Genomic DNA, 25,907 nt, shown 5'->3' on the forward strand with positions numbered 1-25,907 from the left:
TCAGGGTCTCAGACACTAATAGAGAGCTGGCAGGTTATCTTGCATCAATTTGATGACTAACTGAGAAATGTTGCTTGGCTTGGTTTCTTCATGGCTCTGAGCCCACTTCAGGATGAAAACAGACTCCACTGTGGTAATAAAGACAGGGTACTTACCAGGCAGATAATAAAAGTAAGGTTTTGTTCATCACAGAATCGTTGAGCAATTCTTGCAGAGAGGGGCCTTTGGAGGTCACTGGTTGCTCCTCACCACCTCTGCAAACCAGGTCAACTTCAAATTTGATCCAGCTTCAGGGATAGAATTGTTCAGAATCTTCTCCAACCAAAGACTGAAGATGCCTAGGATTAGGCTTGCCACATTTCCCATATTTAATTAAACTCAGGGTGTGATTTTCTTTTCCTTTCCTTATATTGCATTGGAACTCCATATGTTCCCTCTGTGCTTTTCATCTTTGTGCGCCTCTGAGAAGAGTCCTACTTCCTCTTCTCTATGCTCTCACATTAGGTAGCTGAAGGTAGCAACTTCCCTTCTTCTCACCACCATAAACTTACCCATTTCTTTATCCTTTCCCATGATCATATTCATAGTTCTCCACTGAACTAACTCCAACATGCCAATACTTTTCCTGTATAGGGAAGCTCAAAATGTGATGCTGTGCTGTAGCACTGATAGAAGAGAATTAAGACAACCCCTAGCTGCTGGCTACATTCTCTTATATGGAACAACAATGAGTTACTTTTCTTCATCTAGAGAGAAAATGGCAACTCTTGTCCTAATTATTGTCCAGAAGAATGCCTAGATGTTTTCCCCATGAAAATGCTTTCCATCTGGTCATGGCCAAGCATGAACTCCTGAATGCAGCTCGTCCAGCCCAATTGCAACTCTAGAAATTCATTAAATCTTTATTCACCCATTTTTTCAGCCTGTCAAGATCCTTCTACCTGACAGCCCTGCACTCCAGTTGATCACCACTCTCTACTCTGGTTTGATACATTAGAAGGAACAAGAAATAGAGATGTTGTTGTATTTATGAGGTTTTCTTTTTTTACTCTTCCCTTTTCTGGATGGAAGTACATGCAAAAGGCAAAAAAATTTATGCCAATACAGATTTATAATAACTTTCAGCAGAATTTGTCTTCTGGACAAGCATGAAACCAGCATTCAGTATACTCCACAAGACTGATTATTTATGGATGTCCCTGCTGCCATGATTCCTGACAAGGAATTCAATTCTTTTCAATTTCTTTCAAGGAAGGAGACAATGTTTATCTTCTACACTAGAAGTATATTCCAGACAAAGAATATTAAAAAAAAATCCCCAAACATTTCACATATAATTGTTGGGAATGAGAGAGTGGGAAAAGACTAAAATAAGATTCCCAACAGATCAAGAATAAGAAATACTGAATTATTCAAAGAATAAGCTCACAGTTAGCAACAGCTCATTAAAGACAGTACAAACTATGTCACTAGGACTCTGAGTCCATAAACCAGACTCTGCTACAGAGGTTTTATGCAGGGTGCAAAATGCACTATGCCCAAGGACCCCAAACCCCGGTTGCTGCTGGATCACAGGCGGGATCCTCATCAGGGTAGAACACAGGCACTGAACGTTTGTGATAATGCTGAAGCCGTGAGAGCAGTTTTTCCACTACATGAGGGTATTTTTCAGACACATCATTTTTCTCTTCAGGGTCATGAACAATATCAAACAGCCAAAGTCTCTTTGTTGATGGCTCAGACGACTGAATCTGTGACTCATTGTACAAGGATGGTGGAGGGAACCAATGACTGCAGCCTACAGGAACAGAAACAGACCAAGGGTCACTTCTGAGATACAGAGCAGGAGTGTGGAGACACAGTTTTGCTACAATTGATTAATTCACTAGGTCTCTTGACAAGCCCCTGTACAGTGACAGTTGCTGCAGACCTTAACTTTAGTTCTGCACCAGAGTCTCTCTAGGGCAGGGCTACCTAAATAGGAGTCTCATTTATGCAAAAAACCACTGCACCACTGAGATCCAAAATTCAATGTAACTTTATTTCATATCAATTAATTAATTCAGTGGTCCTTCTTCTTGGATGTTATGATCCTTATGGATCCCTTCCAACTTGAGATATTCTATAAGTTTTTTCCCTACAGTTTAAGTAAGTTGCAGACAAAATATTTGGAAAATGAAAAAAATACATAGTTTGTATTTTAGAAGTGCTCATTCTAGATCTTTGCATGGGGTCAAAAACCTAAGAAGTTAGGAGAATTTCTATACATATGAAACAAAATTAAATTGTTTGTCGTGGGTGGGAGATAGGATACACTGTACAAAAAGGAGGTATTTTGTTACCTGGATATCCAGTTAGTAACTTCCATTTTCCATGTCTTATTGCCGCATGTATGGATATATTGAAAAGTGAATCATCCCAAGGAGAAGAATTGCTCTGTGGTAAAGATGTCCTCTTATCAATGCCAAGACCTTAATCATACAATAAACTAAGTTAGGAACATTGCATATTCATGAGGTAATTTTTAGAACTCTGTTGGAAAAGAAAGCAGTATCACCCATTTATTTTTCCCTACTGGATAATTTCTTGTATATATATATATGCAAAGATCTGTACTATGAATCAATGGATGTATTTAACTCTGAACTTGAACTCCATTTTAAAAACTTGCCAGTGGAATGGTAAGTAAAATGTCACAGCTGAGTTCAAATAACTGGATTCATTTTGTACACAGGTATTATATGTGTATCTCATGTATCTGTATTAAGAACACTCAAAATTGGAATTGCTAAATTTGGTCATAAAAGTGCCTGAATCTTTTTCCAGGGAGGAATATAGGATCAAAAGATCTCCTGAGATCAATGTTACTACTGCAAATTCTCTTAGGTCACTTCAGGGAAGAAGTCCCAGGTTCTGACCAAAACAGAGAGCTGTCCCTTTGGGCTGAGCTGGCTGTGTTCACAAAAATCAGCAAGCTTCTTCTTTGGCACATCTTCATACTGTCTCTGGAGGAGCTGTGTATGATGTGTTCCCATATTCTGACACTATTGAAAACTGAAATGTCAACTATGCACACATTCCCTCTCAATAGAGAACCTGAAGCTCCTTATAGGAGGGAGCTCAGTAAAAATAATTAAAATGCATTGTCCAGGGATGATAGGAGTCACTTTGCTATTGAAACCAACAGGCAGGAAGCAAGTCAGACAGACAGCCCAGGAGCATCCAAACCAACTTCCATGTCACCCTTCCTAAATAAAATAGGCATTCAAGACATAACATCTAGAAGTCTTATATTAACTGTATCAGCTGATAACAGTTTACCAATGACTACCAGAAGGCAACTTTAATCAGACTAGAAGACACATTCGAAGATGGAGAAAAACCAATGTTGATTTTCTAGCTTCTTTCCAAAGGAGATGGTTTTCAATCAGTTTAGGGAATCTGAAGGACTCAGCAGACAGATTTTTTTATGAGAATCCATGAGATCTACAATGGTCATGTAAGAGCCAATAGGAAGCAGAACTAGGTATTTCTAAAAAGAGTAAATTCTGCAGAACACAGTGGAGCAAATACACATCTAATGGAAAGAAGAACAGAAATTTGGGAAAGGAAATGCTAGACACAATTTCTCCATTTTTAAAGAAGGATTTGCAGAGTTTCTATTTTCTTGCTGGACTTTACACTTTGAGTTTATTTTCTTTAATAAACAGATTTGTGCATACCCAAGTTCCCCATCTACATCAGACTTGTATAATGTTCCCAGATTGTAAGGATATAGGATGAGGAATAAGGATATAAAAGGGGCTACTTTTTGGAGTATGCATACACAGACTGGGGAAGACTCAGTTCATCTTAGATCAAGAAGCACTGAAGCTGATCTAAAATAGAAAATAAACCTCAAAACAAGGAAAACCTCCTAAGTAACCCCAGCAGAATTTCTTCTGGAAGATAAATCCTCACACAGCCATGTGATCTCCATAGAAAATATGAAACAGTTTAAAGATTAATTCTGCTTACTTTTCAACATCATTTTGTTATGTGTTTTTCTGTCATTTGCTTTGCTACTCCTCCTCAACTACTCCCCTTTGCCATTTACTTTCTTAAGCATGATGAAAGACATTCGGCAGGTCAAAAAAGAGAATCATGCTTTTTAAACCTTATGTCTCAAAACTACAATGTCAAGGCTTGGTCTAAAGATAAAATTTTGTGAAGCTGCATTTCTGATTTTAAAGTTTATCATGAAGAATATGCTTCTGCTTGATGAGCTACATACAGTATATGTGGAACTACAATATTAGACAAGATAAACTATTTAAAACACTTCAAATAAATGGTATGAAAGATTGTATTTTTAGATATACTTTGCAAAATATCCTTAGAATGCCATATATGAGACTCAAAATAAGATTCAAGGAGATAAAATAGTTTTTAAACACTCTAATTTGGTCCAGGTAATAAAACTATACTCCTAAATGAAAAAAATGCTTTTACCAGAGAATGAAGCTCAAGTTATTTGGTGAAATACTGTGAAATACAGCAAACTTTCTTAGAGAAAAATGGATAAATTCCCTCATGTTGAGCTGTTATAAACAGAACTCTGTCGGTCAGGTTAATTCACCCATTGCAAGCACTTGTTTTGTGCCAAAGAAATATACTGTCTATTATTCAGGGAAGTGCACTGCTTTCCAGACAGTACAAGTCAACTTTCATCTGACTGGATGTATTGGTCATGGAACACAGACTGATGTTTGTTCAGATGCTCTCTACAAGGATACTTACAGGACTGTCAGTTTATTACATTACATAAGCACCAGACACAGAAGTATTATAAGTATATAATAAAAATTTTGCTTGATATGAATTCTTTTCTTCCCATCCTATGACTTGCAGCTTAAACTCAGATATTCCTCCTCCTGCATTTACCCATCTTCCTCCTTCTCTTCTTTTACAGGGATCGCTTTTCTGATTTCGCAGACTGAAAAAGTCATATTGGTTTTGTTTCCTTTTCAAGACAAAATGTTCACTCCCATAACATCTAAGCAGGTTTTTTTCTGCATTTGTTCTATATTGTGGGGGAGGTTTTATTTATTTTTTTCCATTATGGTTGACAGGAACAACGGCCCTGTGGACTATTCTGCAGTCAAAGGACAGATGCCTTTTACTAAGCTCTGTAATTAAGCCAGGCTTCGTAGGTCTGTATACTCTCCTTACAGATTTATATATTAAAAAATGTGATGCTTTTGCTTGTGTAGAGGCTAAACATTTTACTTTTTTACTATTGGATCAGTGTATCAGTGGCTAATGAAATAAGCCTTTGTTTTTACCTTGAAAGAAAGTCTCACAGCCTTTCCCATGAACTTTATTATTGTCAAACAGAAGCTACTGTTTCCTGAAGCTCAGCTTTGGAGCCTCAGCAGCAGCTATATTTCTTTTTTAAGTAGTCTCTTGGGAAATGACAAAACTTGTATTAGTTAAGAAAGCAGTGACCTTTCATTCAGATATTTATTTTCAAATATTTAATGCTAAAATGAATTATTCTAATTACTTCAGAGTAATTAGTATTCAAACAGCTTTTATATCTCTATAGTAAAAGAGATATAAATGTCTCTCAGAAGACATTGCCCTTGGCAGATGATTTTGGAGTTTATAGCATAGTTCCAGATATCCTTTATATTGACAGTCTTAAAAATGGTTTCAGGATCAGATTTTTAAAGGAGTTGAGGTGGCCAACTCTCGCTAACCACAAAAGTAAATACTTTAGAAGTCTGGCCCTTTGCCCTTTACAGAAATTTCAGTTTAGTTGTTTTACTTCTGTTATCATACATTGTTTCTATACACATATATATTTCAAATTAGGATGAAAAATCCTATGTAATTTTCAACAGCTAACCTGCGACTTCAAGAAATTTAATTTTTTCAAAGGCCAATGTCATTAACTCTGAAAAATCTGCACAAGATGCTCAGAAAGCATCAGTCAAAATGTGGGCTACTTTTGCAGAAATAATGGCCATTTTGATAATTTGAATATTCCATGGCATACTCTTCAGGCAGAAAGTTGGAAAATTTACTACTCGATAAGTACATAAGTAATATCCTGACTGTTGACTAGAGAATACCCTGGACCTGGAAAAGTGAACAATCTTTCAGTGCACTAAGTCTTGCTAATGCACAAATATAAGTACAACAAAAGGGAAAGTAATGAAGATGGCGGGGAAAAGCCAACACTCCACATACATAACAGCATGTGCTCTGAACTAGCTACTGCTATTTAGGGAAGTGTTTGCAAAGTTTAACCTTTAAACTTTGTTGCAAATTTTTACCTTTAATGAACAAGTATGGTACAGAGGCTGTCCAGAAAAGCAATCCCAATACTAAAATTGGCAACAAACAGGACACTATGCCACCACTGAGATCCTTCTTGTGCCTCACATGGTGTACTGTGCAGTTTTGGCTCCCATGTTATGAAACAGACACAGAAAAGCCATGCAAGATACAAAGACCTGGGACAAGGAAGACTAAATCTATGGAACAATTTCCATGTGAAGAATGACTGAGTAAATAGGACTCTTTATCCTCAAAAATGGTCAACAGACAAGAGAAAGGGCAGAGGTCTAAGAAATCGCGTGGCCAGGGGAACCTGAGTAAGGAACAACAAGTCTTTCCCAACAAGAGTATTGAATAAATTAAGATGTCATGTATTGAAAATAAATGATAATATATATTACCTAATTATAAACCAAACCCAGGTATGGAATTCCTTTACACGGAATGCTGCGGGTGCCAAAAGTTAATGCAGGTTGCATAATGAAAGGATTCACAAAGTGGAACAAAAATCCCTCAAGAATTATTATTACATCCAAAATCCCAGCCTAAAGATTAAGAGCAGCCCATGGGGGCCACACAAGAGAGGTGTATTTATGTGCTTGCCCTCATGTACTTTGTGCTATATAACTGCTACTCTCAGGACAATGAACTGGACAGATTTTTGGTGTGGTCTTATACAAGATGTGCTACCAAATTACTTTCAGTTCAGAAGAGGCAAATAAAAAATTAACAAAGAGTGCTATATTGAAGTACATTCATACAACTTTTATTATATTAATCCCAGTATGCAAGGATTAATATAATAAAAGTTGTATGAATGTACATACAACTGACCTCATTCAGTATCCCATGTATACTTCTGATTTAAAACAACATTTATGTTAGGACGGCAGCTCTTCCAGAAAAAAAACCCTGTTTTCCTACATATTTTTGCATATACTTACAGCAACCTTCTGCTTAATTCATTAGTTCAGCTATCCAACTGAAAGGGTCAAAATTTCCACCAAAACTAAGTAGAGAATCACAGCACCATAGCATATCTCAAGTAGTAAAGGACTCATGCGGACCATAGACTCCAACGCTCTTCTCCTCACAGGACTACCCCAAACTAAACCATGTGACCAAGACAGTTACACAGATGCTCCATGCGCTCTGACAGGCATGGAGCTGTGGCACTCCCTGGGCAGCCTGTTTAGGTGAAGAGCCTTTCCATAATGCCCAGTGTGAGCTTCCCCTGATGCAGTTTCGTTCCATCCGCTCAGGCCCTGTCAGCAGTCACAGAGAGAGGGGATCAGCACCAGCCCCTCTGCTTTCCCCCTTGAGGAAGCTGCAGGCTGCCCTGAGGTCACCCCCAGCCTTCTCCAAGCTGAGCAAACCGAGTGACCTCAGCCACTCATCCCAAGTCTTGCACTTGAAGTCTTCCTGCACCTTGGTTGCCCTCCTCCCTATGTATATATGACTCAGATTCAGGTTTAACTATGATTTCACAAATCCATGAACACCATAAGTAATTTTTAGCACATCCTCTAGTTTACTTAGAGTGCTATTCTTTAAAGGAGGTGTAGAATAAAGCAATGATAATATTAATTTGGACTAGCAATGACTTCCAATGCACAGATCAGTGTGTGCAGACAGGTCAGTTATTTCCTTAGGGCTGTTTTTTCACTTACACCAGAACATAAATCAAGAGGACAGTAATTGAAATAATGGATTCACATTGAAATCAGAATCTGACAACTACATTATTTCCTGCTTTATTCATACCATTTTAAACTTTAGAAAAGTCCCTACAATTTACAGAAATGTTACAAGATGACAGGTGTTGCCATACTGAGGTGTGTCCCAAGACATGGTTACTAACAGAAGATTCAACATAAAACAGAAAAGATTAACCAAAACTTCTTACTTGGCCTGGCAATCGGTTTTGCACTTCACTTCCTAAGCATAGGGAAGCTCATAAAAAATGCTGCAATGTGCTTAGCCCTGTTTTATTCCTCCACACCTTTCATAAAAGCTCTCTGACCTCATTCAGTATCCCATGCGTACTCCTGACTTAACATATCATTTATGTTAGGAGGGTAGCCCTTCCAGGAAAAAAAAACTGTCTTCCTACATATTTTTGCATACACTTACAGCAGCCTTCTGCTTAATTCATTAGTTCATCTATCCAACTGGGCAATGATTTCTGGAGGTGGAAAATAGGAAGCAAAATGTTTTCACATTTCTACCCTTCTGATCAATGTATGCTTCAGAATCAATCATCTGTTTCTTGGCTCATATAATCCTAGTTACCTACCAAAACTTATCTAAAATTAAAAAATATGAATTTATCTGACTACCATGAAAATCACAAAAATGTCTGAAAATCCATTTATTTTCTGTACAACTCAAAACCTTTTAAATTCTTCTTCTACTGCTGCAAACCAAAACAACTTCATCATCCTTTCATGCCTGCAATGCTACATGGTAATAGAAGAAAAGAAGGGTTGATCCAGTTTTACTGCATTTTACAGCTTTAGCTGCCTATCAGAAGCTCTCATCTTCCTGTGTGGAGACTATAAATCCACTTTGTTTATCTGTTTAAGTCTTTTGATGTTTTCAACAGTTTCACTGATAATCTCTAAAATATTTAATATTCAATCAAGAGCAAATAATAGAAAAAAGTTTTCCTAATGCAACTAAAACCAAAATTAGTACAGGCAACAGCAAAAAGCCACTGCAACATGATAGGAGGGCTGGAAAATTCAGACCCGTAAGTTTCTTTGCAAATATTTCATATTATTCACTTCAATCCTTTGCTTTTTACTTTGCTAAGCAAATAGTCCAAGTACCATGTAACTGTTATTTATAAAAACAGTTGAGGATAGTCCCCACCCACATTGTGCAAATTCACAAATCAAAGAAAATAAAACATACAGTCTGACCTGCTTTTTAAAGAAAGGCTTGCTTTTAAAGTTAATTTAAAACACAAATTTTTGGTAACATTTTATTAAATATAATTAGTTTCATAAGTGTATACTCATTCAAACATTGATATCTAGTTTTTAACTGTCAGAAGGAAGAAGATAAACTAAATAAAGTGTAAATCTTCAGCCATGATTTAAAAGAAGGACTATACATATTCTATATCAATATTAATGGTATTTTGCAGGACTAATAAACATAGATCAATTACTCTTCCCATTCCTCTAGCTTTCCTTCTTTCATCCACTGAGACCAGCTCAAGCAATTGGTAGAAACTTAAAAGTATGGCAACATAAATAGAGAGTACATCTAAAAATAAAATATACTCCCTTCAGTGTATGATTAAGATGATGAAAATGACTGATGTCGAGAACAAGTTTTCTTGGCTGGTAAGAGATCAAAGAGTACACAGTTCTCTCTAACATGCCACTTAGCAAGGTCCTGACCACAAAACTTAAAGTGCCCAAATGCTTGAAGCATGCTGTATTTCTGTACACTGTGGTCTAAAATACAAGCATGTGGGGAGGCAATGTTGGGTACTGAGGAACAATTTTGGAGAAAGACAAAGGAACATTAATTTATTATTTATTTGTGAGCCAGAGCCCTGACCAAAGAGTAATCTGAACAGCTAAGTGAATATCAGAGTGGCCATGCCTACAATTTTCCAATATCCTACACAGTAACAAAAACATTCTTTTATAAGCAGCTGCATATAATCAGTGTCCTTTAAGGAAAACAGAAGCAAATGAAGCTTCTACCATTATTTCTTCATCTGCAAAACAAGGATGTTAGAAGTTATCTACCTTTCTCCGTACATTTCCCAAAGGAAAAATGAAAAATAACAGCATTCTCTGTAGTTAAACTTCTATTTCTGATAATATAATGTAGCAGCAGTATGACAAGGAAAATAAACACAAAAGGCTCCAAGCTTAACTGCAACCTGCTTGACAGCAAAGACTGAAAAGTCTGTATTAAGAAAAGCCACCAAACCCAGGGTGAATTAAGATTTTAAGTGGCTCACACTCTTTGCAGTCTAAATAAAAAATACATCTGAACAAATAGTAAACAGGTGCTATTGCTTTGCAGGTGTAAATCACATTAAAGAGCATTCAGCCCAAGTAGAAATATCATCATTATTTCCAGGGACACAAGTGTATGGACATATTATGCTGGATGTCTCAACTGCAGCCTTGCAGTTTGTAGTGTCTACTGCACAAAGAAATTCCCTAGATATTTCCTTATTACTAAAATTTTTCTCTGTAGTTCTCAAGACAACTATTTCAGTACAAAATTTTGTCTGGCTATGCAACATTCCCTAGAATATTTTTGGTTACTCCACTCAAGTACTTGAATAACAGATAACATGATCCACATAGAGCAAAAATTTACTTCTCATACCACATGACCATGTAGGTCAAGAAACTAAGCAATAATAGGAAAAGAGAGAAAGATTCTCACGTGAATAGAAAAGCACCTAAAAAACCAGGAAACAAAACCAGTTTCAATTTCACACTGGAGAGACCACCACTGGTTTCCTAAAGGAATTTGTGCTGGGACGTGTAGCACTAAACATATTCCAAATGACCTGGAAAAGCAAACGAACAGTGAGACAACAGTCTGTGAATGATGACAAGTTACCAGAAGCTGGCTGCGAAGGATGACAGAAGGCCTCTATGAGGCTGGGTAGTAGGCATTAATATATAAAAATAGTGATTTTTAACATAGATGCAGGTAAAATGATGCATGTGTGAAAAAATAATCTGAAATTCATATAAACATATAAAATGATGGACTTTGTGACTCTCATAATCAAGAGTGAAACCCTGGAATCACAACAGATTGAGCTGACACTTTTTTAGAATTATGTCAGTGTTGTACAAAAAGAGAACTGAGTGAAAGGAATTATTAGAAAAGGACTTGTTAACAAAGCAAAAAGCCCCATGCAACTGGAAAATTGTAGTTTTGGTCTTCCGATCTCAAAAACAAGACTGAGAAAGTTCAGAAACCACTTGCAAGGTTAGGTGGTATGCAATCCCTTGTGAGTAGAACACCTCTGGTAGATGTACATTCTACTTAATTAAATTTGCATTTTCGAAGGAACTCCGGGGACCATGTTGCTTCTGCTCCCTCCCATCCTGTATAACATTGGCCAAATGCAATCATATATCAAAACTTTATTGTTTAAAGTGACAGGGGATATATCATTTAAACATGCAGGCCAAATACTTTGAGTACTTTGAACTTACTACATAGTAAGTAGTAAGTTATCTCATGAAGTATCCTGAGTGAAATCCCATGACCTAGGTAGTTTTTAGTATTTTTCAGGGTAACTTCAGCCTCTACCTGGCCTAACTAGATATCACCTACCATACAGAGTGGCACTACTGCACAGCGTGTAGCCACAGTGAGGAAAACTCAAACATGCTGAAACTCTGAGTGAGACATAAATTCTGTACTTAGGAAATTCATTGTCTGCTTTGGCTGGAAATGGCCATGTTCCAATGGGACAACATTATGTTTTCTGAACAAAATGGATTGGTGTTTTATTTTTTGAACCACACCAGAGCTGTTACACAGAAAATCTCCATGTTATTCTATCACTTTTAAAATCTTTTAATTACATCTCAACTATCAGAACAGCTAGGACAACTCTCTGAGCTGCCAGTCCCTTGACATCCTTACCTCCAGGTTATAAAGGTGATAAAAAAGATTGCATTTTATCAGTAAGCACAATTCTCACTCAGACAGCAATGCAACAAAGCCCTGTTTGTGTTCAGAGACTCTTGGGTGGATCACTGCAAGCACTCATGTTGTCAGGCTTATCTCAACCAACAGAGGCTGAAGGAACACACACAGAGCTACAGGCGTGACAAGAAGCTCCCATCATGAGTTTCTGTCAGACACAGCCCCAGAGTGAGGGACACAGCACCACACAGCAGACAACAAGACTGCACCACACAGCAGACAGCAAGAAACTACTGAACTACAGAAACAAGCGCTGGCTGTCAGGAAGCTTTGGGGAATGAAGTGGCACTTATGCATATGTTACAAAAAAAAAGATATTGTAAATAATTTAAAATAATTCAATCTTGTGCATACTGGCTATCAGCTCAGTGAAGACTCTCACTCTTAACAGACAGGCTTTCAAAAGGTAGTGTCACCTGGCAATGGTAAGTCCCAAGGCAATAAATTAGATGTTCAAATTCTGCTGAGATTAAACTGTAAGACATCTAAAAATTTTCCTTATTTTGTAAAAATGTTTTTATTAGAGACAAGTGAACAACTCCATATATCTTGCAGAGTAGAATTCTGCTTAATAGTTGAACCAAACCATGCAGACTACTTCCACTAGGACTTAAAACCAACAAGCAGTAATGAGTATTATTTCCATAGTAAGGTAATGTATATGTCACCCTGCCTCTTGTGATCTGATTAGTAGGCTATAAAAACCGCAGAGGAGATCCCCAGACAGAAGTCTGGGACTGGCAAACCAAAACCCACTTATATATGAAACATAAACAGAAAGAGACTATTTTCTAGCATTTTTATTATCATCTTCAAAATCAACATACTATTTTAATAATCCAGTGAATTCCTATTGTATCCACCATCTTGTATGTATTGCCAGAAAAATGGCAATTGAATCATTCTCCTACCACTTCCATTAAAAGAAAAGCTTCTTTTCTTAGCTAAGTTATCTGATGCCATTATCAAGATTTAAAATTTTAATTTACATGTTGCCCAGTGAAGAGAAAAAAGAAAATCCAAAAAATTAAAAATATCACACATGATTACTTTCCTAACAACAGACAATGCAAAATCCTTATAATCATCTTGCCCCACTTTTGTGCTACAACGGCAGAAGTGTAGGTAAAAAAAAAAATTCAAGAACTTTCTTAAATATTATCAAATTCCACATAAAAATTACCCTCATGATAGCAGTCTTCAGCCTCTTAGAAATCTCGCCACATGCATACACTCAAATCCTGTGTGATTGGCAGGCTTCCCATGCCTTACTAATGCTCAAATGTGGAACAGTGGGAAGTCAGTTAGAGCTTCAAAAAATCTACCCTGACACAAATGGGAACCTTTCCATTAATTCTGCTGGGCTCTGGTTCAGACTGGTTAAGCATCAGCAGTAACAAACAAGGAATTTACACCCTACCAACTCCTCTTAATCAAATAAATGAAGCTAAATTCCCCTTCATCCATACAGTTCAGTAGACACAAAATGTTTTCCACAAAACAGTCATATGAAAGGCTTTTTGTTGTAAATTTTTTGTTGTAAATTTGCATTTGCAACAAACACTTCTGGCAACAACACATAAGCTTCAATCAACTCCTCAAATGTAAGTGATTCAGAAATCAAAACAAAAGTGCCAATACATGATTTACTAATTCTCAAAAGAAAGAGTTTAAGAAAACAGGAACACACAATGCCATGAATTATACCAAAAACTGAGCCTTATGGATAAGGAGATGAAAATGAATTCCAGAGTAATTTTCCCTGCTCCAAAACCCATGTCACCATGCACTGAAGTTCTAAAAAATCAAGACAGTGTTTACTTAAGTATATTTCCCTGCAGCACTGAAACAGCAGAATGAAGGCAGACCTCAGGTAACAGGTAACCAAACACTTTGTCCTTTACATGAACATGGAGCCACACATGGAAACACAAAGTCAAGAAATGAACTATAACTTTATTGCAGTAAAACTCAGGGAGCCACCCAGTAACTCTTCTTTGTGGTTAGCACTGCTTTCCACAACCACATCTTCTGAACTTTCCTCTAACAGCATTTTTCCAACTGTCCAATAGTTTTCTCCCTGAGGAAATTCCCAGGCCACACCAAGAGCACTAACCAACTGAGTTATTCCATTTGTTACAAACAGTTCTTAACAGTGACCTCCCATCTTCCAGGAGAGATTTTTCCCCAGCTCTGTGGAAGTCTGTACTTTATGTTTCACATCATGTAATAAATACAAATATTATTAATGACAACACAGAAAATAAGTGATGGCATGACCGGATGGGTTTGGGTTATTTTGATTTCCATTAACACCAAATGTGTACATAAAACTTTCAATTTATATAAGAAAGCAAGGAAAGTTAGTGGGTACACCATTTGTAATGAATTCTCAACATTCTACTATCCTGAAGTAAATCTTACTTCAATGATATTCGCGTTTTTGAAGCATTCAAGAAGCAAAATATTCTGTAGGCACAGTGTGGTTTTCATTTGCAAGTGATCTGGCCTACAGTTTGATTTGCAGACAGTCTACAAATACTTTACAAATACTTTAAATCCCAGGTCTCTACATTACACCATAAAAACCAGAATGGTACACACACACAAAAAAAAAAATCCGGACTTCCTTTGGTATTTCCCAGTTTTTAAGTACCTGGATCTGGGGAAGAGAGAAAATGTTGCAGGAGAGCTGAATGAAGGAACAAAAGATCAGAGAAATAGCTTTCATAATACACCATTTCTAGTGAAGGCCACTTCAGCAGTTAAAAATTGGTACCATCTACATTGTTCATCTGCACACAGAATATAAGTAGTATGGACCTACAAATTGTGTCACAAATGCCAATGGATTTCCATTCTGTTTTAATTTCTTGGCTTTATGTTTTCAATTAAGCACCAACATGCTTTACATGAACATGAGATATTTTTTTCCCTTCTGAATTTCAGGAAGCAATATATTGAACATGACTGAAGTTTTTTATTATAGATTCTAGACCACGGGTTACAATATCAAGAGAAGTGCAAGTACTACATTTTTCATTTCCACTTATGAATATTGAATCAAGTCTCTTACATACCCTGAAAATCTGGACTCTCTCTAATGTAGTAATATAATTTATTACTAAATTCCCTAAAATCTTAAACCACTCAGATGAATTAACTTCTCACCTACAAGATAAGACTATATGTTCAAAGAAAATTTTATGAAGAAATAGAAAAGCTAAAAGACAAAGGTTACAGTTAATATTTTTTACAGTTGGAAGATAAACTTGGACTTCATATATCTTTATTTATAAACATAAGGTTTTTTAAAATGCCATATTTGTTTGCTAACAGCATGAAGACACATGACTGTTCTCCAAAAATTTATAACTCTCCATTTATAACTTTCTCTCCTCTACAGCTACAGAAGCAGAAAAAGTCTTTAACACAACTAGAAAAAGTTCCCCAATTAAAATTTTACCTTGACCATAAACAGAAAACTCTGCACTGTGTTTCACTTGGATTAGCTATAAATTTGGTGGTGCTATACTGCAAGTTTAGTTTTAGCCTTTTATACAAAGGAAACTTCATGACAAGAATTACCTTTTGCTAGACTTGATTCTGTGCAGCAGCCTGTCACTTAGTTTTCATCAAGAAATGCACAAGACAAAGCAAACTCCTTCTGGTGTTTTAAGAATTTCTCCCTATTGCTTTGGCAAAGAGCATACTGTTATCTTAGCATTAATACAATTCATATTCTTCCAGCAGCTGATTTAGCTTGTGAATTTGGCTCCCCTCCAGGAGACTGCTCAGTCAACCAAAGTATAATCAGCTCTGGCTAAAAATGCCAGTCTCACTATGATCTGTTTGATACCCTCCAAATTATCATAAGGTCTGTATTAATAACTGCTGAACTTCAGCAAATCTCAGTCAATGAACTCAAAAATGAAATTAGAGTAACTTCTCACAAAAATGCAGCAATTGTTTTTAATTTTGTTGGATAATGTTACAAATGTATAGACTGTTCTTTCTAAGGAAATATTCTTTCATAGGATATATGATTTGAACCAACTTCATTGTATTGTCTCTGAATTACCTCTTACTTACACAAGTAAAATCTTGGGAAGGGATGGAGAAATGGGAAGAGATGGAGAAATGGGCAGGAAAAAAATGTTATGGATACTTATCGTAACATTCAATAAAGCCAAAATTTAGAACTTACTGTATTTTCAAAAAATACACACAAAAATACACATTTAGACTCTTCATAAACATAGTGGAAAAGTTAAATATGAAAGCCCCAGCAGGTCACTTAGACTGTTTTAAAGAAAGTATATATAAGAGTATCTTGTTTGAGAAAAGACTGTTTTTGTTTAGACACTGCTTGTTGTACATTAACAAACCTTTAATTATTATATTCATTAGTGCTTCTTAGACTTTTGCCTTCTTATGAAGCACCAAAGACAAAAAAATCTCATGGAAATCAAAGCTCAAAATTACAAGGTAGCTTTGAATAGCACTGTTAAATTAAGTAACATTTTCTCTCTTCACAATATAAAACAAACACTTATCAAAGGGAGAGCGGAACAAGTCCTTCACAGCTATTTCTAGGCCTGCTGCAGTCAGTGGATTGCTGGTTTAGATGATTGTCTATACTACAGCAGACAGAAAATTCTCCTCACCAGAAAGAAGGTCTTCCATATATTTTGAAAAGGCTTGAAGTCACTTGAGGCACCTTCTTCCATCTACACTTTTATGTCTTCACCCAGATAAAGTAAATTCATTTTTGCTCTTCTGCTCAGTCTTCTAAAGCCGACAATTTTTCCTTCATATTTGTAGTGAATAAAATACTTATTCTACAGTGTTGTCTGAAAGATAGCTCATAGACAGTAGAAAGTGATTTTTCTATTTCAGGTATAGAAATAGAACCTTTATATTGGCTTATTCCATTTATAAGGTGCATTTCTGAAGCTACACAAGTATCTGTAGTTCTGATGCCTTAATTAATGTGAAAGTTTGTGAAATAATGCCAGAAGGAAGAACAATCTTGGTACAGCCACTTTGAAATGCAGATGGCTCTGTGAGCTTACAAGACCATTGCATGTATGTACTTTGTACTGATTCGTTTTTTTTTGAACCATGATGTGTAGAGCAATTATTTCACCTCAAAAAGGAAACTCTGGAAATGTCAAGAGCTCTTCCAACCTACACTGTGACAATGAATTAACAAAGATTGCACCTCACTGAGGAAAGACATTTTGTGACCTTTCGCTGCTTTATGGCAATAATGGGTTTTCTACAAAACTCTGAGTCTTTCTCTTATTTTTATAAAATAAAAACATTTGAGGAATAGCCTTGACCTTAATCTTGGGAGAAAGAACAGAATACTGATCTTAAAAAGAGGATGAGCCGTGAGACACTATAACTTCCTGACATCTTGTTGACAAGGAGCAGAGCTGTGCTGCACACAAACTTATACAGTGAAGCTCACCTATCTTAATTCACTTAGTTAAATGCTATGAAGATCTAGATCTAGTATTATTACTTCTAATGTAATTTTTATCATAGGAACATTTGATTCCAAAGGAAAGATTTATACTAGAATATCATATTCAGTATCTCACCTTTCAAAATACATATTATATTTAACTTCAACAAGAGTAGACATTTCAAGCATTCACCTTCTCTTTTAGAACATATTATTTCTTTTCAAAAATACCACACCATACAAACAATTGAGTTAAATCCAGAATTATCAAGGGCAGCAAAAAATCCCAGGGCACATCAGCTAGGTGAATCACTTACACAGTTACTACATTCTTAGACAACCACAGAATAAAAAAAGAAAGTTATTCTAAATAAGAACAAACTTACTATTATAGTCTAGAATGTTAAACATTACAAAAAGAGACAGAAAAGGGAAATGTTAAACTTTCACTTCCAATGGGAAAATAAGGGAAACAAAAATCAAAGTCTTACTTTTTCTAGGAAACAAATTTTTACTGATTGTACAGAACTTACAACTTATTGAAGAGAAGTCCTGTTGTGATGGCCTTATATGTGAAACACCCTGCATCACTGTAAGAATGCTGTGCTGAAGGTAAAGAGAACTGAACAGCTACTCTAACAACCTGTGCTCTGTTAAAATATTTCAGGTTTAAGGCTCAGAGATATTTAATTTGAAAAAGGTAAGCTACCATTTACGTCAAGACTTGCATAAAAACATAAAATGCTAGCATTATGTGCAAATAATTATAGAAGACAATGAAGCATAAAAAAGCAGTTTAGAGGGATTTCTGGATTGATACTGTCATGATACTTGCATTACACACCTAATCAAGTGACCTAACATTTCGAAATTCTAAAAAAGATTATCTACATCCCAGAGGAAACATGGAGATTAGTATTTATTAGGCTCACCAAACATGCAACCCTCTAATATTAAATACTGCAGAGATGGATGGTTCATGCTAAGATGCAGATGGGCTAAGAGCCAAAGCAATGCAGAACCACAGCCCAAACTTCCTGACAGCAAGAACTACACCCCAGAAACTCACATAGCTGACAGCTAAAAGAAAAACACCACTTATCTCTGATGTGAATGGTAGCAGAGGTAGCTGGAACAGCATCATCCCATTAAGGAGTGGAGCTGAGCTCTGCCCAAAATTGCCAGGTTAGCATAACACACACTGCATGGAGTGGCTGAAGGATCCAGGGTCCTATGTTGGCAACTCCTGCCTTACAAACTTCCAGGGGGTCATTGCAATTTATGATTTTCTGTTGGGAAATTTAGCTGATTATAGACTGGAAAAGTACAAGACTGTGGCTAATTCCAAGTTCTGCGCCTGCTAGATAGTGTGTCCTTGGGCCTAGCTGAGTATGGCAACAAATAGTGAAAGAGACATGAGAAAAGCGAGATGTAACCCCCAAGGAATGAGGAAGAGTTAATGGTATAGTTTAACCAATAGATTGCTTGGCTTACAGAATATTCATAAGCTTATTATTTGCTGTTTAAGTGTTTGATGCTTTCTTTAATAAACTGGACCTGTGATGAACCATCTGGTGTCCTGGTCCCCTTCCTACGACAATTTTCTTGAAATGGGAAGATGACAGAGTCCAGGCGGTTAGCATGCACATGTACAATTTTGCAGAAAAATGGTAATTGGGACAAGCAAAGATTTTGACTCGAGAGTAGATTCTGTGTCTTAAGCCTGTCACAGACAGGAATGCATGTATCCCATTCAACACCCACCCAGCACACTCATCCATGCATCTTCTGCTGCTACTGACTAGCTCCATTATGACAATCCCTTTTTCCCACTTTATTTTTCTTTTTTTTCCCCTTTTTGTTAAATAATTCTAAACAAGCTAGATCATCAGTAATAAAACTGGAGAAAAAGTAATTTCTGTCCTACAAACTCTCAGGAATCATCTTTTACCTGGCCAAAATGAGTAATAGATGGGACATAGAGGACCCTGGAGTGTCTACTCCTTAATTAAGATGAATCATTATGATATATGTATGGATATAATACATAATGCTACAGGCATTATAATGCAATTTTAATATCCACAAATGACACATCAGTCCCAGAAGAGAAAAGATTTCCCTATTGTGATATATTATATGTTCATTATGCATAGAGCAGATCTAGCCCTTTATAAGCAATCATTTATTTTGGCAATTATTAGCGCAATATATGAGGTAATGCCTTCTTTCAAATGTCAAGGAGAGCAATGTAAAAACTGATTAATTTTGCTCTAGGCAAATAAAGGCTTGGAGGAAAATCACAAAATGTGTTTACAAGTTCTCTGTTTTGGATGTCTCCCTCTGAATAGACATATCTTCTAAATAAATTGACTACAATTAGTAATCCACACTGCAATTATGCCTTTGAGTTTTTGTTTACGGTTAAGTCTGGAGTTTTAAATGAAAGTAAAAGTTTTTTCAGCCTAATCCAATGCCACCCAAAAGATATTTATTTTGAATACATCTTTCTAATTTAAATAAATTCAAGTTATTTTTGAAGAGAAAGTGATGTTACACATGTAGTCCACAAGATTTTGTGAAAGTCACCAAATTTATTAATAAATTTAGCAAGTCAGATTAAAGCTAATACAGTGTGTACTGACAGATTCTGATTAACAACTCTGAATTAAAGGGTACATTTCCTTTCAGCATGTCATTTAGTTTTGATTCTCAAAATAAAATTGCCTTCTGTGGGATATAAAGTTTCAATGCTGCTTCAAGACAGGCCATCTAGCAATGACTGTGGTCAAAAATAGGTTTGGTTTAGCAGTTAGGGGAATTGAGACTTAAAACCAGTTGGGTTTTAATTTAGCTGAATCACCAAAACTTGATGAAATGCCATAAGGCTGTTTAAAAGATGAGATCTTTCCCAATGGAGGAGCTGATGTCATCTGCACAGCTGCCAAACCATCAAAAACTTGGCTATGTTTTCATTTTTAAGGAAAAATTCACAAAAATGGGACAAAACAATTTTGATTCTTTTCTCTTCAAATGTATGTAAATCTGATTTTTTACTTATGCAATTTTTAGGTTACTTTATGCATTGTATTTGTGCTTTCTTAACCTATACATTACAGAGAAAATTATACTTTGAACATAATTTCAGCTTTCTGTTTTTAATTTTCTTATTTTACTACTGAATCCTTAAACCTAACAGAAAATATGGATGTTCCAGACCCAAATCTGAAAGACAGTAAATTTTTCATAGCAAATTTACATAATGGTGAACTCTCTAGTAAACTACAAGTCTCCACTGAGATCAGGCAATTGAGATGTATGTTCATCACTTCTGAAAACAATCAACAGTGTGATGAAGAAACAATCAGAAAGATGAACGCAATGGCTTTTAGTAGGGAGGGAGAGAAGCAACCATCTCTGAGGTGTGTGGGTCCAGCTCCATCTGCAGAGCTCACCAGACTGGCTGGTTTAGCAAGGCTCAGCCAGAAGATGTGGTTTCCCACTCCTTCCCCATGGGGTTCTTGTTCCAGAAGCAGCCAGACTAGGAGGGTTGCCTCCCCCTCTGCCTCCCCTCTTCCAACCACACACCCTCCTTGCCCCACCTTGGGTTGCAGCTGGCATCCATCAGCCCCTCCAAACTGCAGATTCAACCCACATGACAGAGGAAAACCAGGCTAGCAAGTTGGATCAGTTCACAGAGGTATCCAAGTGCCAAAATGAATGCAAAATAAGCACCAAGAGTGTGTGTCTGGGAAAGGGGAGGGGAGAAGGTAAAGCTCATCCCCAGCAGAAACCTGTTGGATCACTTAATCATGTATCATGAAACAGAAACCTCAGGGTTTAATTTCAGAGCCAAAGGAATCGGTCTCACTTGTCCCTCAAAACTCCTAGTCCCAGTCTTTGTGCCAAAATGAGCATTTGGCTATCCAGCACACATCCAGAGGGAGGAAAAAACGGATTATTAAAATCTGAACCAGTATACTGACCTGGTTCATAGCCCAGCTCTGTGAGTAGTTTTGGTGACCCACGAGAAAGGGGAGCAGTGGTGAGGCACTGTGGGAGGCAGGATATCCTCTGTGGTAGCAGCAGCAGCCTACTAGCTTGAACTCCATGAAACTACTGCCTCTGGCTGAGGTTCCTAACGTGGTCAGAACTGATCTCAGCTAGTGAGTCCTGTGGCCAGACCCTCTATTTGCTACCAACCACACACTGATCCTCTGCTGCTCGTCACACAGCTACAGGGCAGGTTGATTCAGCTCACTGATGTGGTAGAAACCTTTCCTCCTCTTTTGACTGGCTACCCAAAACAATCTGAAAGCTGATCTAGCAGAAAAATCATCTTGTTACCATGTGATTTCTACATCTAACACAAGTGAAGGAGGAAGGATAGAGGAAAGGGAGAGGACAGGCTGGCCATCTTGGCAATAGCTCACCACCAGAGAGGCTTTGCAACCACCAAAGGCCACAACCCACCCCTCTTTTCATCCTAGTTTTGGAGATCACATCCTAGTTTTTTATTCCACTGTATGCTCTTACGTGAGTACATAGTTGCAGGTCTGCACCACAAACCAGATCAGTTTGTAAAGAGAAAAACTTGCTTTTAACTCCAACCACTCCACTGGGCTGCCACAAGTCAGAGGGAGGCAAGGTCTGTGGCCAGGGAGAGAATTGCCTTTTTTAGCACTAAAGATGAAGAAAATGAAGTTTAAAACACTGTCCATGTGTGTCAGACCACAGGAAAAGTTTATATTTCAATGAAAGAAGTCTGCCTTCTGAAAAAGATGATCTACTTGAAGGAGTCAGTGAAATAAGACCTAAGCATTTTTTTGTAAAATGGAACTGCAGACAAACTATTTTACAGGGTTTTTCCTCTTGTGCTCTTTACTATTAACAATAGGAGACATGCAGTACTTGATAAAAGACTACTGCAGGGCTACAGTGTTTGCCACTGGACATCAAGTCCTGAAAAAAGCTAAGCAGATGCTGATCGGCAGATTCATCAGATCTGCTGGAGTAAGCCCAGCTGATGCTCAGAGATCAGAAACCAGCGCTCAGTCTGAGAAATTGAATATACACTGTTTCCCCACAAGTGGTAAATAAACACACAGCCCAAGGTCAGTGCTAACAGACCACAGCAGCAGAGACATTGCTAGCTCTGCAATCAAGACATCGCGTCTTACTACTTTAATTTAACATGCTGTTGAAAATTTGGCTGTAACAGTTGACTGGTCACTAAACTAATTAATGTCTTTTGCACAAATTCTTCCTTGAAGAAGTGCTTATTTTGGTGTAAAAAAATCTGAACAGAACAAAGCTCAGTTTTCCTGTTTCAGTTAAAAAACCCTATTAATTACATAAGGCATCCCATTTTTCATGCTACTAACTATATTTATATATATATAAAATAATATTTTTCTGATAGAGATGAAGATAAATGCATCCATTAAATGAAAATATATTATGGTGAAAGAATGTATACATTATAGACAAAACCACTCAAGAGTTCAGGAACACTGAACTTGCCCTGAGTGCAGGTAAAATAGTAAGTTAATGCTCCACATTTGCCCAATTACAACAGTACTGTCTTCTTGCCTGATTAACCACAACAACCTGAAAACTCCTTTTTTGGTTACATTTAACAGAATCTTGATATTTAATTGAAAAAGAAAGTATTAGAATAATAGCAATATTTCATCTGACATCAGATGATTTAGGTGATGTGACTTTTCAAAGCAGACTAGGACAAGAGAAAAATATGCATAAACCAGAGTTTAGAAAGAACCCAGCAAAACCTGCAAACATGCATTTTAGCACCATAGGCAAAAGAGTACTCCACTGTCAAAAAAGTTATGACATGGAAACAAAACAGTCAAGGAAAGAGCAAGACTGCAGAGTGACACAGTTAATCATCTTGGTGACATAAAGAGTGCATGGACCGTTTAAGATACTTAAAAAAAAAAAAGGAAACCAACAAAACATGAAGAGAACCATGACTGCTGAAAATCTGAAATCCTTGTATATTCCAAGTTTTGTGTCTCACTAATCTATTCATAATAGAGACACTAGTTTAATTTTTCTAGATATTTATTCTAAACTTATTATTCAGTTTCAATAAATGAAAAACAGACAGCAAGTAAAAATCAGCTGACTTACATACATATCCAATTACTCCTAATAACTCAGTCTTAAATAGAACTCAGGCCTATTAAATAGAAATTTTAATCCTTATATGACAAAGCATAATTTCACTAGGAGGCACAAAGTAATTTGCTGAAAGAATAGGCCTGTGCTGAGAAAAGACAGGGAAACTCTATATGGTGCATAAGAACATGTTGGCAAAGAGCTCAGTTTTTGTTTTTAATTACTGCAGTTTTGAAAGGCACATAAAAACATTGTAAATTTACAGGCATGCATATAACCTCCTCTGTTCCTGATTCTTCAAAACTGCATCTTATGCAGGAAAAGAGTCACACCAACTACAGCTCCTGACCCCCAGCCCCACTCACCCACATTTCACACAATGCACACAACTAAGGACGCAATACATGTAGCAAACAGTGAATGATCATCAGAGCACTGCATCATGGAAGCAGTTTAGGGCCACATTTGCTAAGAGTCCAGGTTCCTGAAAGTTCCTTTGCTTGTCCCCCATCTGCTTAATCCAGGAATTTGTCTATTCAAGCAACTCAATCACAGGCTATTCCCACAAGGAAAATACAGTCTCTGAAGTAGGCCTGAGAATACATCACCAGGGCATAACATTGTACAGGAATTCTGTGACTCACTGAGCATTTTCTGAAGGGAAATTGGAGCAGCTACACCTTAATTCAATCAGTATGTAGGAACTATCTGCAGGCAGTGCTGCCCAGTCAGCATTAGATAGGGACAATGTTGCTCCTTCTCAGAAAAGAGTCACAGAACCAGATGTGCATGGCACATGGCCATCTTACCCATTTCCATCCAGTTATTGCAGCACAACATGTATTTGTCTTGCAGGCAACAGATCACTGTCTCCATTGCACTACTTTTTCTCTGCCTGGATTTACTTCTTCATATAATGAAATACAGAAATGCTATAAAAACACTGGAAGGGACCTCTTCCAATATTCTGTATAAAAAAAATGTCTGCCTGAAAAGCTTGTAGGCCTTAGCAAACTAGTAATGTTGAATCATAAAACAGATGGTGCTTAAAAAGAGCTACAGAATTAGCAAAGTTCAGCTCCAATTCATGTGATTGTGGCATTAGGGGTCCAACCCACATGATTATGGAACAAAAGCAATCACACAGCTTGGAACTTCTCAGTTCCTCACAAACTCAAGCTTTCCATTTGCAAGGTCATATACAGTTGTATCAAGATGTATTAGGGCAAGCAGTTCATTTGGAACTTTGGAGAGAGGGTTTGGAAAGGGTTGTTGGCAGTGTGCCTCACTGTGCACCTCAGACACACAGCTGCTCCTCAACATTTCCATGTTCCAAAGTACTTTATTCATTACTCAGCAGTGTTTCAGAGCTCTATGAAACAGGAAGCCCATGCTGATCACGTTGAAGAACTTACACCATCCAGGGGATGATGTTTCTGTATTTTAAGGCTATTTACTTAGAAACAAAAGGCATCCTACTGTATTTTGTTTCACCTGGAAGAAAATACTTCACTTACGGAAGACAAGAAGTGTTCAGAAGGTAAAATGTGTGTTTAATAAATCTTCAGCATACTCACATGGGAAATCGTCCACAAACATGGGGTCTATATTATGCAGCAGTTCCACTCTGGGAGAAGGTCTTCCTTCACTAAGAGAGATTTCAAAAGGAAAGGTTAATCACCTTCTGTAGCTTATTAGGATTCTGCATCCTTTATTTTAATGCTTTTGTCATCTTAATAGAGAGTGAGCTCATAACTTCGAATTTATTACTATCAACTTTAATCTGAATACTCCTTCTGAGCAGCAACAACCTTTGCCTCTACAAGTTTTCCCTAACTTCAGTGGTGTTTATTTAGATTATTCATAAGTTTACTGAGTACAGAATTGGCCCTACCAAAGCAGGGTTTTACAAAAACCAATTTTAAGAGTCAAATTTCACAGCATAAGCTGGCATAGCACTTGCTATGCTCTCTGCTTATCTGAACAAGTGCTGGAAGCGTTATGGCTGGGTGCCTCAAAATACACCACAAGCATTGCTATCCCACAAGAAAACCGCCTTTGATTTCTAATTGAGATCACTAGGATTATTTAGATACATATAATCTTGTTGTGTTAAAAAAGAAAATAATCCTTCATTTTCTAGCCATTCAGTATATAGAGATGGTGAGGAATAAGCCTCTGAACTTATCCATAAATTTTCTCACCTAAGTAAATCCCAGACCTAAAAAACTGAGTAAATGAAATTTACTCCTTATAAAGG

At 37.0% G+C, this 25,907-nt stretch overlaps 1 protein-coding gene across 1 annotated transcript in view; it reads right to left on the reverse strand.

The window, feature by feature from the left end:
- Positions 1 to 913: 913 nt before the first annotated feature.
- The window catches only part of ARSB (arylsulfatase B), a 63,669-nt gene continuing 38,675 nt past the window's right edge, over positions 914 to 25,907 (reverse strand). The window contains exons 6-8 of the mRNA XM_058823411.1: positions 25,225 to 25,295; positions 2,343 to 2,471; positions 914 to 1,798 (exon numbers count right to left, since the gene is read on the reverse strand). Coding sequence (XP_058679394.1) covers positions 1,533 to 1,798; positions 2,343 to 2,471; positions 25,225 to 25,295 — 466 coding nt within the window. The 3' untranslated portion in view covers positions 914 to 1,532. The remainder of the gene's footprint in view (positions 1,799 to 2,342; positions 2,472 to 25,224; positions 25,296 to 25,907) is intronic.

This window comes from Ammospiza caudacuta, chromosome Z (assembly GCF_027887145.1).
Source record: "Ammospiza caudacuta isolate bAmmCau1 chromosome Z, bAmmCau1.pri, whole genome shotgun sequence".
Lineage (NCBI taxonomy): Eukaryota > Metazoa > Chordata > Aves > Passeriformes > Passerellidae > Ammospiza > Ammospiza caudacuta.